Source organism: Chanodichthys erythropterus, chromosome 1 (assembly GCF_024489055.1).
Source record: "Chanodichthys erythropterus isolate Z2021 chromosome 1, ASM2448905v1, whole genome shotgun sequence".
NCBI lineage: Eukaryota > Metazoa > Chordata > Actinopteri > Cypriniformes > Xenocyprididae > Chanodichthys > Chanodichthys erythropterus.
This window is the reverse complement of record NC_090221.1, coordinates 5520781-5539585: the sequence shown is the minus strand read 5'-3', so window position 1 is coordinate 5539585 and position 18805 is coordinate 5520781. Positions and strand designations below refer to the sequence as shown.

At 35.1% G+C, this 18805-nt stretch overlaps 1 protein-coding gene across 5 annotated transcripts in view; it reads right to left on the bottom strand.

Moving 5' to 3' along the window:
• The window catches only part of klhl4 (kelch-like family member 4), a 43019-nt gene extending 24419 nt beyond the window's left edge, over nt 1-18600 (bottom strand). For 4 of the 5 annotated variants that reach the window (XR_010895176.1, XR_010895178.1, XM_067385585.1 and 1 more), the window contains exon 1: nt 14294-15172. Coding sequence is in view for 2 of the 5 variants with exons in the window: in XM_067385585.1 (XP_067241686.1) it covers nt 14294-14712 (419 nt within the window). In the remaining 3 variants the exon portion in view is untranslated. Of the gene's footprint in view, nt 1-14293; nt 15173-18529 lie in introns of those variants that run through there. The other variant, XR_010895180.1, reaches the window with a different exon arrangement.
• Between the last annotated feature and the right edge of the window lie 205 nt (nt 18601-18805).

Genomic DNA, 18805 nt, shown 5'->3' with positions numbered 1-18805 from the left:
TACCCGTCACGTCATTGACCCCTCTGCCAATGATTGTCATCATGTTTCTTGATGCAGTTTTGATACAGTGTGCTGAAGCAATAACAATGCTCTTTTTTCTTCTCCCCCCAATTGGACATTAGTGATTCTATGCATATCTTCCTTCACACTTGTCAGAGCTAAAATTGAAACCATTAGAGCTAAACTCCGTAAATAAGTGGATTGAAAGCCAGAGTTTTCCAAAGGGGCAGATTACCATTTGCACAAACTTTACTGTTTTTATTTATTTATTCTTTTGGATGCGCAGGACTTTGCAGGGATCTGGTCTCTTTATAGAGCCTTGATAATGTAAATTCTGAGCTGCTCTCCCTGCAGACCGGTAGATTACAAGCCATTGTGCTGCATCTGAATAATCCCTCTGACTCACAGCAAACAATCTAAACCCTTTATTTTGCTGTCCTTCACGGAACAAATCCGTGGCTGACATTTAGCCAGTCCACAACACTGTTCAAAAAGTCTAGCCGCTGTAGGGGACGCACAGTATGCATTTTGATTACTTTACTGTAATTATTATGCCATAGAAAAGGGCATTTGCAAAAACTCCACAATTATGAATTGCTTTGCATGGATTGGTTATATCAATCGCCGTCAACTAAGATTTGCATAACGAAAACAAAGCTTGACCATTGTGATATTTTTAATAACTGCACGTCCTGTTGTCCAATTCATCTTTAACAAGAGTTCCAAAACCATAAAGTTGGGAATGAATATTAAGCACCTGATAAAACGTTACGATCTCATAAAAGTTTTAATTACAGAGTAAATCCCAGTGAAAGCTGCGCACACTGGATCAATGGTTTAGTGAACTGTGACTCCGTCCTTAGAGGCGACACATAAAGCAGAATTTCACCCTTGTGTCCTCGACTTTGAAGGCAGACATGCTCCATCATATGAGCTGGTTTTTAAACATACTGCCATATAAATCACATTAATTCCAGATACACACCTCTACTCTCGCATTATAGCAGAATTCCTGTGATAAGTAGTCAGTTTGACCATTTAAAAAGATGGAGCTGGCTTGACATGAGTTGGCTTGATGAGTAAGGTGACTCTCATACGGAATACATTATCTTTATCTCTCTGGTCAGCTGTCAGGAGTAGGTGATATTTACAAGCAGAGGGGTGCTGACTTCTAAACATTAAAAACTGTCCTGGGGTTGCTCTGATCTAATGCCACATGCAAAGCCAAATGCAGGCTGTCTAATGTAGAGCATCCAAAGAGTGGGTTTGCTTAAAATCTTGTATATTTGCATGCTTCCCTTTTATTATGTTTTGAGATAATCGTAACTAATGTAGTCCAAGTATGATGAACCGTATTGAGATTTTTTGCTTCTGTGTGGTGCTTTAGTTATTGGTTTTAAAGCTGATGATGCACAAGACATAAAGTGTTAAACACGCTAAATTTACATTACATTCTTTGCATTGTGCCAACATGTTTTTATAAATTAAAAGGGACACATTTTCAGCTGGACAACATTTAAACATTTATAATAGCATGTTATTGTGTGGACAGCAAAGGCTACAAGTCCCAAACTCCTTCTGGTCATTATTGGGTTGTTTTTTATGATAAATAGATGGGTAATTTATCTCCATGACATTATAACTACATTTTGGCACAGAGCTGGGTGTACTGAATAAGAAATAAGCCAACATAAGAGGGGCTGTAAAACCTAGATGCATTACTTTTGCTCAAAGGAATGCTGAGAGGACTTTTATGTCTACCAATATTGGAGAACCAAATTGCTTCTGTATCACTTTCTGAAAGGTTGTAAATTTACTGAAAATGTTTTCTTTCCACTTGTGAAATTGGCTTTTTATATAAAGGGTCTTTAAGAGCCACAATGCACCTGGAATATGATGTATAGCATACAAAACTACATTTTTGTAACCCCTGAATAATATCTGAGTTTCATACATATTATATGTGCTAATCTTACATTTGAATTGTTTTTGAAAAGTTTTATCATTGCCTGCTTTTAACCCTTATGCGACCTTATGGACTTTTTTTTTTTTTTTTTTTTTTGATTATTTTGCCTGTATTAATGCCAACTGCATAAATTTTGGCACAGGTGTGTATTTTTATTGGAATTGGAATAAATCTATTTTGCACTAAATAGTTCCTCTCAGGACCTTAAGGACAAAAATGTTCCCATTGAAACCCTTTAAAACTGCAATTTTTAATCCCAGGGCCATTTAACTATAAAATGTTGCAGTCTTTGTTAATAGACTTTCATTTTGTTTGAAAGGCTTCAAAATTTACATTTTTACTACTTTTTACCAGATGGTGCCATTTTCTCAGGTTTGGCCTATAAAGCAAATATTCACTTTATTTATGTTTTCTGCTTTTGCATATTATAGCACCAATTGAATAAATTATGCAGCTTATGTGGGTGTGTTGGTGTGGATGTCAGAGTGTGGTTTGTATTTGTGTAATGAAAAAAAATGTGTTTGTATGTGTGTGCGAGTGTGTGCTTGTAATATATGAGAGAGAAAAACTGAAAATCACAAATCCAACCACTGTGTTCACCAGTGGAGTTTTGCTGCCATCTAATGGGGTGTTTTTGTACCGCACCCAAACAAAATCTTACTGAAAGCAAATTTTTTTAGATATCAACCTCAAATTTGGAACATAACTTGTTTATATTTATGGCTTTGATTCTAGCGGTTTTAGAGTTCAACATGATTCAAATTGTTTCATAAAATATATATTTTATATAAAATAATGAAATAAATCTTTTTTTTTTTTTTTTGTCTTCTTTAAAATAAAACCAAACTTCATATTTTTATGACAGTTTTTAGACATGGACATTTTTGTCAACTATGGACCTATGTATAACTCTTTTTAATTGATGCACATGGGGTTAAATGTTTATCTTTTAAATGTTTTGTTGTTGATAATTCACTGGTTTTCGAGTACTACTTCTGGCTGAATAAAATGTCATATTATTATGCACTATGGTAAGGAAAAATAAACAGCTCAGTAGTTTAACTGCTATATGATGTATTTCATACTTTGTACTCAGAGGGCTTTTATAAATCTATTTGTATGTGGTGTATTATTACATAACCCATCATATCTCCATATCAGTACAGCATCTGAGCAGTTACTGAACTTCAACTGTATCACTCCATTCAACCAGATCAATAACAAGTGGGAAGTTGTTAGAGTTACCTGAGCGTTTCTTGACAAGTGCCTGCCAACAGGCTCTTCAAAGGCTATTTCAAGAGCCTAACATAGAGTGGAGCAGCACAAAAACAGATGCTTATCATCAGTGGGATCATCTGTTTTGAATATTTTATTCTTTAAAAACTGCTATTTGTTAAAGTGCACTAGCTCTGCATACCTGATAAGTGGTTTGATCAGTGCTTTCAACAAAAATATATTCATCCTTTTACAATTTTAGTGCTGCAGCTCAGAGTGGTTGTCAATCAAAAGAGAATTTTGCTAGGAGGCAGGTATGAAGGATTTTTCAAGGATCTTATAATAAAATATGTGTCAGCATCTCTGCCCACTTGTGTTCTGCGCATGTATTTGGTTGACCTTTCAAGAAATAGCTGCTAGCTGGTTGCAAACAAACTGAAGCAGCCCTAAGCGATTTTAAGTGGCAGGATCTTGCGTGTCAGTGCCTTTTTCCTGGTTTCTGAAGCATGCTTTGTTATTCAGAGATGCACGCGTTATGTTGAAGCTGCACAACAGTGCTTTCCTGCTTAAAACAGAATAACTGAACCAGTTCTGTGTGTCTTTGGGGTTTTCATCCATATTGCAATTCGCTTCCCTTTGTCCAAAATGTCACTGAACAAGATTTTTCATCATCAATGTAAACAGTTTATTATAATTCAACTTCTGATTCTGATCCAATTCCTGTTAATGTTTAAAATACTACAAGTATCAACAGCACCGTCGGATGCTGAGCCAAAATACTGAGTATGTTTAAAAGTCTTAAGTCTACAGTGTTCAAAAAAAACCAGGCCATTGTTTGCATGGTGCTTTATATTCTGCCTTGTATATCTATTAAAGCACCTGGCATATCTAGAATTCTTCAGTTCATAGTAAAATGTAGAATATTAATAATATGCCATGTGTGTCTAACAGACAATTTCATAACAATAAACTAAGAAAGATGAATGAACCTCACTTCTAAAAGAGGATTACAGCTATCTGTGCTCGCTCAAAGCCATGAGTAGAAATCATCTTTATCACCCAGACAGCTTAACTGGGGCTTCATTCCTCCAGCATTTTCACCTATTGTCCTTTAAGTCTGATGTAGTGAGTACATGGGGGCTCAACCTTATTTTTAAGATGGATGTGTTTTCATGTAAGCCCCAGGATTTGTGCTTAAGGAACTATTTTCTTTTAACTCAATTTCTCAATTTAAGCAATCAATGAGCATGTCTGTTTAAGAGATAAATATCCAGCCGTCAGCATTCAGAAATAACTCTGTCTGAGTCATTTGTCAGAATGGGCATAAATAAACAGATTGAGTATGAGGAAAATATTGCCTTAAAGGGTTAGTTCACCCAAAAATGAAATTTCTTTCATTAATTACTCTCATGTCGTTCCAAAAACATAAGACCTTTGTTCATCTTTGCAACACAAATTAAGATATTGTTGATGAAATCCAAGAGGTATCTGAACTACACATACATAGGCAGCAAGTTCTGTCGTAGAACACGGAAGCTCTGCACTGTGTTCACTACGTCAACAGTGAAGAAATTGTTGAATAAAGTCATTATTTTTGTCTGGTTTTTGGGCACAAAATGTATTCTCTGTGCTTCATAACATTAAGGTTGAACTGCTGTAGTCACGTGGACTATTTTAATGATGTATTTACTACCTTTCTGCACCTTGAAATGTCAAGCTTAACCGGGGCCGAATGGAACGAAACTCGCTGGGCATGTTTGACTCACAGCCCTAGAGGCCTGTGAAAAATTCAAAAGAAATCGGCCACTAGGGGGTGCGTTCATGTTTTTCATGTGCCTAAAGGATCGGATATCATGCAATTTATCGCACACATGCCCACAACATTCATACCGCATCCTCGTTCTGAGCAGCTTTGCCTCAAGGACAGCCGCTGTCAGTTGAACCATTAAAACCATGTATTTCATTAGTAAATTGACATTTTTGGCTGTAAAATCTTTTCCATCTCAGATTAAACGGTTGTATGCTTGCTAAAGAAAACATCACAACATTTTACGCAATATATATAATAATTTTTATTTTAATCATTTCTATACTGAAAGCATACCGAACCGTGACTTCAAAACCGAGGAAGGTTATGTACCGAACCATAATTTTTGGTACCGTTACACCCCTAATTCAGAGAATGAAGTGTTCTTCACATTGGTTCATACAATAAAAATAACTGTGGGGTAATAACAAGTGGAGTAATGATTACGATGGCCATTACTGCAAAATATCTCCTTGAAAGTGATACCTGACAGGGTTTATTTTTGCTATAATGACAAGCTTCTCTTTATTTCCCCTACATTAGGCACGTAAAATAATAAAGAATGTATGGACTTTTTCTATTCTTTTGTAATGATGTAATGACCGAATCCACATTTGTTGTTATAAACCATCCAAACCTCTACAAGGAAAGTCATGTAAGCCTATAGATCAGTTATGGCCCTTTGTGACTATGAACACAAAAAATTGCTGCTGCTGTAGCAGTCAAAATAACTTATTGCCTCAACATGCCTACCTACAGTATATATGAATTACACTTGTCAAAAAGACTAGCATACTTTCAATCCAGACTGAATAGATCAAAGGTGTGACTGGTTTCTTTCCTAAAGTTAAGGCTTGTATGCTGAAATGAGAAAGGATGTATCAATAGATTTACTGTCTGGGATTTTCATTGAATGCCAAGAGACTCGTTTTTATTGTTAATAGTATATAATATTCCTGCACCTATTTAGTGTCAACACAGTGTCAAATGATGATGCATTGCATTTTAAGATCAAGGTTAATTGCCACAAAATTGGTTCTTAATAATCCACATTCTGTGAACAACTTCTGTGAATGCATTATTTATGAGACAACAACAAAAACATTATGAGTAGCAAAACAGGTCACAGATCTTCAAGCCTTTTAATTAGATTGTATGGAACATAAACATACTTCTTGCGGAAACGGTGGAAGTACAATTACCTAGTGCATTATTTTGTCTTAATATTCAGTGCTATAACACTCACTATGTGGTAGTTAAAACATGGTGAAGTGCATTAAAGACATTTTACTTTGATTCATTGTTTTATTTAATGCCCTTTGTAGAGATCTGGTCTTATTCATTAAAAACACAACACCCCCAGACGTGTTTGTAATTTTCAGGGTTGTTCTTTTCTCTTTCATGCGAAACCATTTTAGCTGCACTTTAGAGCAAAGATAAAGTCATTGAGGATATTTGTAAACGTAACCACGCACAGCCCTTCAGAAGCTGAACAGGTGTGAAGATGAAAGCATGTTTTTTTTTAAAGTGCTAGAACCTCCAGGTCAGACCTCTCTTATTATCATAAATATTGTTGCACCCCCCCCCCCTTTATCTTCAGACTATATTGCCCCTTCAGTGTGCAGTGTCTCATCACAATTGCTAACCAACTGCAAGTTAAATAGTGCTTACCTCAAGGGTTATAAAAGCTGTGCAGAAATGTTAGAATTCCAGTGAAACATGCTGTTTTAGCCTCAAAGGAAAAGCTGTGGATCAGCACCCAGGAAAGTCACATGCTATTAGGAGTGCTCTGACAGAGGGGCTTTCCTATGCTCAAATTATTTAAAGAAGTACATTTAAATTGGCTACTTAAAATATACACTATGCATGAATCCGTTATGTTGTAACCACCCCATCCCATAATATTCAGTAAGAAAAATGAAGCCAGATGTTTGCTAAGTGTGCATTTTTTTCCAATACCCTATTCTCAGCAAATGCAAATTATGAACATCTACCAATTATGCTGAGGCTAATAGACATGTTGAAAAGTGAAATTATAATTTGATTGAATGTGGAACACTCAGCAGGGTTGGGATAATTTATTGCCTGGCTTTAATGTATTGATTTCAAATGACAACAAATCCTGAATTATCAATAATTATGCTAATAGCTGCATTTCCAAAGACAAACAACATTCTAGTGCAGAAATAAGGATGTGAGTGTTAGTATGTGGCATTTTAACTAAAAAAAAAACACATATATTTACATTGTATATGCATTATAGTGACTCCTAAATTGCTTGTGTAGGCATTATGTATATAGATGAACTGTAAGACAGATGGTGTTTTGTTTAGATATTCATGTAAACGTGATATGAAACTAATTATAAAGGCTATTGAGCTTTGTACCCAATTGAAATAACAGTCTGCTGCCGTCTCAAACTATACACAAATTAATGCATTGGCTGTCTTGAAAAGAACAATTTTTTCCAATGTTCTCTTTTTTCCTGCTGCCCTTTTTTAAAAATTGTATAAAAGCCCTTGTGAAGTTTAGATTTCCAAGGCTGTTGTGCGATGCTCTTTTGAACACATAAAAAATTAATTCACTAATTAAACGATCAAGAAAAAAAATAAATAAATCAAGCTTCAAGCCAAAGTCTTGATTTATAAAGATTGTAAAACAAGCTTTTGAAAAGCCAAATGTTTGTTAGAAATAGTTGTTTGCTCCATCTGTTTAAATTTCTGTGTTTTTTTTTATACTTTAAACCAACTGCTGTGCAATCATTTAATGCACAACACATTCAGCATTGAACTCGCCTCTTGTGATTCCCACTCTCACCCCCCACTTTCCATTCCTCTACCTGGACAATGTCTCTTGACCTGTCAATGCTTTATGAAGACACTATAAATCTCTCCCTGAAATGAAGCTCTACTCATCCTAGGACAAGATGGTGTCATTATTTTCCAAGGCAATTGAGAGGAAATTGAGATATCATTCAACGTAACAGCTGCTGACTCAAGTCTCTGCTGTTTCCTTATTAAAGGGTCAGGGCCAAAATTCCTCTCATAGACAGCATTTCATCAAAAGAATGGATTTTTTTTTTTTTTTTTTTTTTTTGAAAAAAGGACTGCTCAAATAGCAATGCGCTGAATACATTTTTCCTAATTTAAGCATTTGAGAGCCTAAACGTTTTAAAATTTTATCCAGGTGAACATAGAACTGCATGTGATTATTTGTGTTTATGATAGACATATACCAAATCATTATTATTTGTGCACTATTTAAAGGCCCACTGAAGTGCCTTGGAATGCGCAGCATTATTCAATGTGTTGACATAATTTCAACTGAAACAGTAAGACAGGGCGGGATATATTGAACAGCCCTGCCCCTTTTTTAAAAATAGCCAATAGCGTTTTGTTTATATCACAGCTCAGCAGAGCCTCTGAGCTCGGTAAAGCTTTGGTTTCCTTCTAATCTCTAACCGTTTCTCCTCCTAATCTTCTCTATATCGCTTTAAAATGCAACATTCTGTGGAGAATTCAATGGATCTGATACGTTCTGTGGTCTGTGCCAACTCATATGATCCACTCTGTGCTCTCATGTCTCTGGACCTGAGCAGACTGTGCTCACGCTGCGGTGGTTCACATGACACTTATTCGAAAAACGACTTTGCATCAATGGAAAGCATATTTACACTGTCTGAATCGCTCCCTATGTGTGAACAAATGACTGATTTCAGCCGCAGTGTCTGTTTATAGTGTATAAGGGGCGGGGCTTCAGATTCTAGAGAGCATTTGATTGGACAGAAGATCTGATGAAAAGCTGAAGTGCGCTGTGATGTCATGAAAATCCGTGATCCATTTCAGCGGACTGTAATCTTCTAAATGTAAATTTGGTCATTGTTTTGGAACACGCCAGCTTATCCATAACCTTAAGGCTTAACATATTCATACTAAAAGCTAAAAAACTTACATTTTGATTTCAGGGTGACTTTAATGGGCAAATTATCAAAAGATCTAGGCCTATAAGATGGTTTTAGTCTAAATGTACTGTATTTAAATACATTAAGTATGTTCATCATCTAAAAAGCAAAATGCTTTTGTACAATCTTTAGCTGTGATATGCCATGTTCTGTATAGAAGCTTGTTCCCACCATGAAATAAAAGAGAAAAAAGGTAATTGTGTCAGTTTCTCAGGGGAACGCAAAAGCATTGAAATATACATATATATATATATATATATATATATATATATATATATATATATATATATATATATATATATATATATATATATATATATATATATATATATATATATATATGTATATTTCAATGCTTTTGCGTTTCCATATATATATATATATTTTTCAATGCTATGAAAATTTAATATATATATATATATATATATATATATATATATATATATATATATATATATATATATATATATATTCCCATCACCATGTCCCTTTTAATGGGCTTTTTTCACCCAATTGTGAGTTTATTGTGAGAAAAGTCAGAATAGCAAGAAATTAAGTCAGAATTGTTAAATATAAACTCGCAATTGCAAGAAAAAAAAGTAAGAATTGTGAGTTGCAGAATACCTTTTTTATTTTTTTACTCCGTGGCAGTAACAAGCTACCATAGTTCTGTGTGCAGACATGGAAATTACAAAGGATTTACCCAAAATCCTTCAGCAAAATTAATTTCAGCAAGTGAGCAAAGGCAATACTCCTTTTGAACTCCTTAACCTTTCACTAAATTATTTCATGAAATAATTGCAGTGCATTCAAGAGAATGCATTCAAACTACTGAATGGTCATTAGCATTTTAACAAACATATTATCATGTCATATTATCATTATCATAATACATGTGGCAATCTGCTAGATACAGATATAAATTAGTATTAGTACAGTTAAAAAATAAATAAATAAATAAATAAAAAAAAGATTCTCCACTGCGATTTCATGAGAATGCTTGATATGAACATTTAATGTGCGCATAACAGTATTGTAGCTAAACACCCCATGACCCTTTGCAAGCCAGCATGCTGTCAGCTTGTCAGACTAGTTGAAGAAATGGTAACACAGATCACAGACATGGCCCTAAGCCCTTTACGCCTGCAGGGATATGTAGGACACCAAACATTTCTCTCTCTGCTCGGCTTTTTGAAAAGATCAGAAACAGATGTTTTACAGAAATATGAATTTATTCTAAATGAGTGTCTATTGTAGTAAATAGGCCTATAGCTTAAAAGCCCATCTACATTTGTAACTAAAGATTCTACATGTTAGATTTAGTAAGATGAGTGCATATTGAACGATAGCAAAAGGATGATTTTGTTACTATATTTACAATCTCCAGTTTTGATGTAAAACTGAATGAAAAACATCATCACATCACATTAATGTTACTTTCTAAACTTTATTCACAGAGCCATTTAGATTACTACAAATAAATAGAATGTAAAAAGAATATAATTTGAAAAGTCACTCATTTCTGCTTAGCCTAACTTCAGATCATCATTACAAAATAACCATGACCTCTGTAATACCAGTAAATATTATATGCCTCTTCATCTCGCTTTCTGTTTGAACAAATAATACTAAAAAAGATGGATATTTCATCAATCCCTCTGAATTATTTATGATGAGCAGGTCTGCATCCTTGATGTTACAGAATATCGAGAAACATTCTAAACATAGTATTCAGCAGTTTTCATCAATTCCCATAGTGATACAGCTTCTAGGCTGAATCCAGATTCATTTCTTCCCTAAAATATTTTATTCATTACTGCCTTGGCTGCCTCACAAATTTTTGACGTTCCACCGGTTTGACGTTTTACTGGTAATGAAAACTGTGAATGTTATTTCAGATAAATATAGCTTACATTTTATATAGCTCACACTATATTAGGCATGACACGTTTGGCACCTCTCCTAGTAATGTATTTAATATGAATATATATAAATGCTAACATAATTGTGCATTTGTTTTGAGAAATTGCATGTCAATACAGACTCTTTCTTGGCCTTTTTATCATTTTTATTAGCAGTGCCAATGTAGAGAGGACAGAAAACGGAAATGGGAAGCCAGAAACCTAATCGTTACACCACGATAATGATAAGTATGGAACATTTCTGTGTTTAAATGATTTTCACAACCTGAGACCAAATAATGAGTACGAATATTTACATCCGATTCATTTTACATGCATATTCTCTTGTTCTGCTTTATGATTGCACTCTATTAATGCATTACCACCTCCTGTTCATGAATGACATACAGGGCAATAAATATAATTTATAATTAATAACCTTTTTTTTTTCCTTTTGGGTAAAAATGTGCAATTGGGAACTTGATCTGATCTCACTATTAACTCACACACAGAGATGCACAACACAATCACTAGTCTAGAGGCATATTAAAGGTCTCATTTCCATCACATTGTGCCATAAGGCAAATTTATGCTTTATTTACGCATACTAAATGAAAAGTGATAAAAGGACGGGGAAGAAAAACACAGAATAACAAACAAATGTAACAGCAGATGTATCATTGTATTCCTAAAGGCTCTGAGGTATGATAATTTAAAGCACATGATGGGGATGTCTTAAGGGATCGAATCTCTTTTGTTTATATCTAATTCTCTGATTAAATATTCATAACACAACACCTCACTGAGGTACTCATGAAAACATAGCAGTTAATTTTCAGGCATTAAAGATCATTTTCTAGTGTATAAGATTACATTTGCAATTTGTTGCAGCTAATGTCATGTTGCTCTGAAAATAGATCTTTTCTATGGTAGATGAAGAATGAAGTCATCTTACTTAAGTTCACAAGACCATATCAATCAGTGGACAAGGTTAACAACACCACGAAAGCTTTCAGACCAGCAAAGTAATTAACATAAGCTTTTAAAGGGTCAAAAAAAAGGTGTTTGAGAGCTCATGTCTTGTGTATATAAGCAATGTGGATAAGACTGACGTGAAGATTGCTCAATAAGGAATAATCTTGCCAGATTTACCTGTTTTATTTATTGTCTTTGACCTGAATTGATTTTTATACCATACTGTTAAAAGATAAAAGGCCAAAACCACACACTAAAATATTGATAGACTTGTAAATATCCATTAGAGATGTGCGTATAGCAGGAGATATAGCAGCGCTTCAGTCGATGTCACAAACCCATGGCCATCTATGTTAATACAGTATAATTAATTTTAAAAAAGAAAGAAAAATAAATGTATTTAATGCCCTCTGACCCATGTAAAAGCATTGAATCTGCAATCAGTCCAGCAAGAACAGTACAGGCAAGAAAGAATAAATAAAGAGCCATTCACACGTTCAAAAATCCCTGTACTGCTACTAAATGGGGAAAAAACTGGATGCAAGTCTATTTATGCATGTATTGCAAACTAAAAATATTGGAAATTTAATGCGATAACATGTTTTGTGTAAACATCTCTTAAAAGATACCGATATCAACTCCATTAATCATATAAAAACAAAATCTCGTATTCTACAATTTTTTTACTTAGCTTCACAAAGATGTAATGTGTTTATATTATCATTAGGGTGCATTTCTCAGCTAGTATTGATATATGTGATTAATTATGTTTAATCAGCACATCATGATATTGATTTGTTTACAATACACATTTGAATCACTTGACACACTTTAATGAGCAAGTAAAAAATGTATTATTCTTAATTTAGTTTTAAATTTAAAGAAAATGTTGTCACAAACATTTGAGCAGTTATAGTCTTATCTGCTTATACAGTCAAACCAAAATTTATTCAGACATTTTTGATATTTTTGATATACTGGGTGCAGGACACTATAGTTCATTAATGTAAGTGAGGATAGCAAAATAAAGCAAACTGTTACATATTATACCCAAAAATTCTTCATACAGTGGACTACCAGTAAAATTTATAATAAATTGGGACCAAAAATTTTTCAGACACTTTGACCTGACCAAGTGTTATCTGACATAATTAAGATTTTTTTTTTTTTTTTTTCTGACACAGTTTAACTCTGAGATCTTGTCATATTTTATTGACATTTTTTTAAACTATAGTGAATAAAGTGTATTAATGAGTGAAATGTTCAAAGGGTCTGAATAAATGTTGGTTTGACTGTTTATAAACTTAGGTTTTATAGACATAAATGACTATAACTGTTGATCAGGCGTAGAATATGATGCACTTTATGTGGGCACATTTCTTTAGACAAGAGTGCGGTTTTGTTTTTCTCTCTCATGACATCATCTTTTAGTGTGGGTCAGTTTCTCCACTTCCTAATCTACTTCCTGCCTTTCTCTACGGTGACATTAGCTTCTCGGTGGAAAAAATCTTTCTCTTCTAAACATCCAGCACTTAAGATGTGAATTGAAAGCATCTGTGGATGTAGGGCTTTATAATCTCATAAATTTCAATCGATCGGAGCAAGCAAATTAAATGTTCTCTTTCTCTGAACTGCACTGATGTGTAAATATCATCCCCACTAAAGATAATTCATCCTGTTGCCCTCCCCAAATTTATAGCCTTTGCGTCAATGGTCTCTGATGTAATGGTATCCTCTCTGTAACATTTATAAGTCGGAGGATGCATGCATTAATGTGCCGTGAAATATTCCTGCTTCAGGTTATGAAAATGCACGCTGCGAAAATGAAGAGCGAACCACCTCACGGCTTACAGAATGTGTTATGCTGCCAGCTAAATCCAGACGCCTCTATGTTTTCCTCTGTGTTTTGTGAGATGTCTGCTTGATGAATAATTTATCTGTGGATATTTCAGAGCTGTGCTTCTACAACCCGTATGCCATGTGAATGAACTATCCCCAGGTGAGCAGTGATGGCAGCTGCAATGGTGAAGTTGATTGAAAAATGATATTCTCCGAAGACCAAACCAACGTGTAAGCGGTCGACCTAAGCACTGGCAACACAGCGAATGAAAATAAAACAAACTGTCATTTCAGAGCGAATTTCACTGGCGTAATGAGCTCAAATAAAGTGACAGTTAAATACTGTACTTGTGCTCAATCCTGACGCTCCCTGGGGCTTACCGTAAATCCACTCTGTGCCAAAATAACACCTCGCTCATCTCTCAGCAACGTACTGTCTGTTTTCATTACTGCATGAAGGGCAAAAATAGGATTTTCATCTAAAAACCCCATGTCTTTTATGCCTACAGGCAAAACTTAGCTGCTTCCACCCTGAATGTGTTAGCTGACAGCAGCAGGCACCTCTTCACACATCTGGTTTTACAGGTCTATTTCTGCACTGTGCTCTTTTTTTTTTTTTTTTTTTTTACCTCTCTGTGGCTTCCTCTTCAGAGGGATCCTCCGGGTTGCTCTTCACATCCTCATGGCTGCTTTTCGCCTCCTCTTTCCTGGCACTGCAAGGTGAGTTGCTCTTGGGAAGCTCCTCGCTAGCTTGGAGGTGCTGGATGATGTTTTGCTGGTGCCATGATTGATTGCCCGGCCTGACATAAACAGGTGTTGGTCCAGGGTTCGGAGCCAGAATGCTGTGCACGGGGCTGTTGCTCTTGCGAAGTCCTCCTCTGTCCCGGGAGTGACTCTTCAGCCGGACCGGTGTTCCCCGGTGGTCGAAACCTTCCTGTTGGATATAGCCCCCATTCCCTGCTGAGGTTTGAGTGCTGTGGCTGAACCAGCGCCAGCGGAGCCTGAGGATCTGCTTCACATCAAACTCCTTTTTTCCAGACACAGACATCCTATTCGCCCTCGATGCGATGCCAGTGGCACATGGAATCCGAGGAATAACGAGGCAGAACGTCTGAGTCTCGGCTTCAGAGGCTTTACCTCGTTTGTCTTTGTTGCCGGTTCTGGCCAATAAATGGACGATGTCTGCAGCTTCTGCCTTGTGTCTTATTTCCCCTCTTCTCCAACTCTGTCTGCTCCTTGTCCTTAGTTATAGCACACACATGATATCCTCTGCCTGTTCCACCCTCCTCCCTTCCCTTTGTCGTTCTGTATCTCTCTGCACATACGACACACAGGCAACACAAAAAAATGAGGACCGTTTACAGCAACCTGCTCTGATTCCAGCAGCAAATAATGAACAGCTCTTACCCGAGAATGTTAGGTGCCAAACTAACAGGACGCAGAGGTCAAACCTTAGTGGGGAAAATCTTGTAGCACAGGAACGAAAGCCAAAACCAGCAACATCTCCTTCCACGAGCAGCATCATCTGCACTCACACTCTGCCCCTTTCCTTTATGTGTGCACACACATGCTCTTTCCCTCGCTCCAGCTCTCTCTCTCTCTCTCTCTCTCTCTCTTTCGCTCACGCATTCACATAGACATGTCTTCTCACACAGTCCCCCCCAATCTGATGGGATCCCGAGGGAGACAGTCTTAGCCTCTCAACGAAGGAGGAAACCATGCAGAAAAATTATTCTCTCACTGTCTGTCTCAAGCCATAGTGACAGATAAACACCAAAGAGTATCACTGTTTCGACTTGCGAAACTAGTCAGTGTTTCATGTCAAGTAAATGTTCAGGAAATGTCTACAGTATGTGACTTTCTACTATGCTTTTAAATCGCAACAAGAATGCTGTATATCAAGAAACCTATATATATATATATATATATATATATATATATATATATATATATATATATATATATATATATATATATATATATATATATATATATATATATATATATATATTCAGAAGTATCTAAAACGGTCTTTGCACTTATACACAATAACCTAACCAATGTTAAATCTTAAAACTATTTTGCTTAAGATTTGGCGATGGTACCAACTGATTATATTGTTTTTAACTGATTTTTTTTTTTTTAATACAACACAAACTGAAAAAGAGACAAAAATAAATTCCTGTGTCCTCCTTGAAATACATATGAAGTAAAAAAAAAAAATAATAATAATAAAATTATCACAATGTTAATATTTGCTGAAGTTTTCACACGGGGATGTGATAACATTAATTCATTTTCTATAGCTGAGGTTGTTTATCCTGTCCTATATGGAAAAGGTGGATCTAAATGCACTGCAGTGTGCATCATATCGCTCATGTCTCTGTTTGTTTCCAAAGATTGCTGGTCTTATACTGCCGATACAGTCAATGATTTATTCATGTGCAGTGCCTTCAGTTCATGGTTCTATTGTTATGCTAAAAAATATGGATACCATCATCCTTTGTAGTATCTGTTTTGGTGAGGAGGCTCCCTTTGCTTCATTCCCAAGTGTGGTGGAGGGGCGTTGAACCTCAGCCAAATTTGCAAAATCAAAACATTAAAAGAAAAAAAGAGAGAGATAGATATTGTTTTAAGGTGATATGCACCAAATCATCAAAGAAGTACCAATTATTCTTTTTTTATGCATTAACTAACAATGAGCAATACATTTTTACAATAAAATTCAACTGTGCATTGTTAGTTCACGTTAACGTAGGTCCATTAAATAATATAACAGATACAACTTTTAAGTTGAATAATGTGCTAGTAAATGTTGAAATTAACATTATGTTTTTCATTGTTAATTTGTTTGTTAATCTTGTTAAATAATGTTTAAAAATGGAACCTGATTGTAAAGTGTTAACTTTTTGTTTTTAATTTAGATGGCAATCTTATTGTTTTCTGAGCTTTGTTCTACTGTTGATAGCCTGTATTACTGTAATTATTTCAATAACAAGGGTAATTCGAAACATTAACCTTGCATTGTTTGCTATTGAATGAACTATATTATTAAAAACACTAAAATGAAAGATCATACAGTATACCAAATTAAACCAAATGTTCTCACTACATATCTTGTGTTCTGAAACAATGATAAAGTGGGCTGAAAACACTTAACTGTAATGAAAGCATGAGATCAGGTTTTGAAAGAATCTTCATATCTGTGCAATGCACAAAGTACTACAGCAAATTTGTAAAATTAAGCCATTGCTAGTGAATCTAAACATTTTTGGTGGGAATACTGTCATCCAGACGTTCTCACCCCAGCTGTGTGAGACTGTTTAATTACCTGCACCCTGTGTGTTTTAGAAATTTCTGTACCTTGATGCATTACCTAAGCAGTGAACAGCAGGGGGGTGGAGGGCATGTAGGATGGATGAATTTCCTTTGGATGAACAAACTAATCTCATTTGAAGCTACACTGTAATGATGGGTAGTCTGGGTGAATAATGTTAACCTATACAATTATTCCATGATGTCCTTCTGAAGACGTTTTTTCTTTTTTAAGAAAAATAGCTATGTTTGAGTAAAATATTACATATTATTTTGTGTTAATGTCATAAAAGGCAGCTCTACCTTAATATGACCATGAACCAATAGCACAGTAGATAAATAGAAATCAGTTTCTAAATATTAAAAAGATAGATGCACAGTCATCTTGTCCAATTTGGACTAATTACAGGCTGGAATGTAACATTTTAAATGGCTTGAAAATAATATGTTCAAGCTCCAACAATTTATCTTATACAGTATATACATAGAGATCCATGACTAAACAGTGAGGTTGAAAATGTATCAAAGAATTTAAATATGATAGCAGCGAGAGCAAACATTAATTTTTGCGCTGCATCGATTTATATGCATAGATTTTATCAATTTTTTCTGGTATACCCAACATTTTAGACTTAAGCTATAGAAGGGCCATATCAGCCTTTTTATGTATGCAATGTGCTTTTAATATTTTTCTTATCATCATTACTTGAACACGTCGCCATTGCTTGACATGTTTTAAATCTGTCAATCCATCCTTAAAGAGCCCTAAGTGTCATATACTAAATACATTCTTTGAAAAGAGGGTTGACTAAGAAAGACATATAATGCTGATTATTTAGTATAAGAATCCCATCATAAATTGCATTTATTTCAGTTCATACTGGTTTTATAGCGACCCATACAGCAAATATACAAAGTCTAACCTCTTATTCCTGTAGGAGTCAAGGACATCATCTGTTTGCGTCCTTGTTTGATACAAGAGACATAAGCCTAGACTGTTGCTCGCTGTATTGTCCACAAACATGTGTCTTACTGGATAAAGATAGTATATTCGTTCTACCTACATACCTCATAATTCTATATACAACTACAAAAAGGAGCATTTGATGTTGAACAACACTCCAAACACACTGGCCCTTAACCCACCAGTCATTTTGCACGGTTAATAGTTTTTTAAAACAAGCATTTTCATTTATTATAATTATTATAGTACTATGTAGTTTCTCCTCCTGTCAAAAATGTCTTCTTCTCAAGGCTTTGATCTACAAAAAGGCATGTATTGGGATTAAACAAGAACATCATGCCAAGCACACAAATTGGAAACCAGTTTAATTTTATAAATTTTGTAAAATATACTCTCATGTAAAATTTGACACACCTGGAGTGACCGGTTACAATAAAACTTGGGAATTTGAAAAATCAACCCAAATGCATAAAACAGCATAACACTGCCTCAGAAACATGTTCAAAGACAAAAGAAATCCACCCTAATCACTTCAGTTTCTTGTAATTTCAGTAGCAATGCTTTGTAATAGAATCATATGACTTACCTTTCCAATTAAATAAGAAAAATTATGGTTTTTGCCTGTATTCCTTTCAGCTTATAAGTTCCTTGTCATCGATTTCAAGTTAACTACAGAATGCATGCAGTTTTCTTTTCTCATCCCAGTTCTGCTAACGAATATTTGCATACAAAACAAACCACATTTTCCTCCCTCAAAGGAATTTCCTGATCATTTCCTTCCTTAGTAATGATTTGAAGAACCAGGACAGGAAAGCCCATTTCCTGTTTTCTTGGTGTTGGCTCCTATCAAAGTATTCATAGA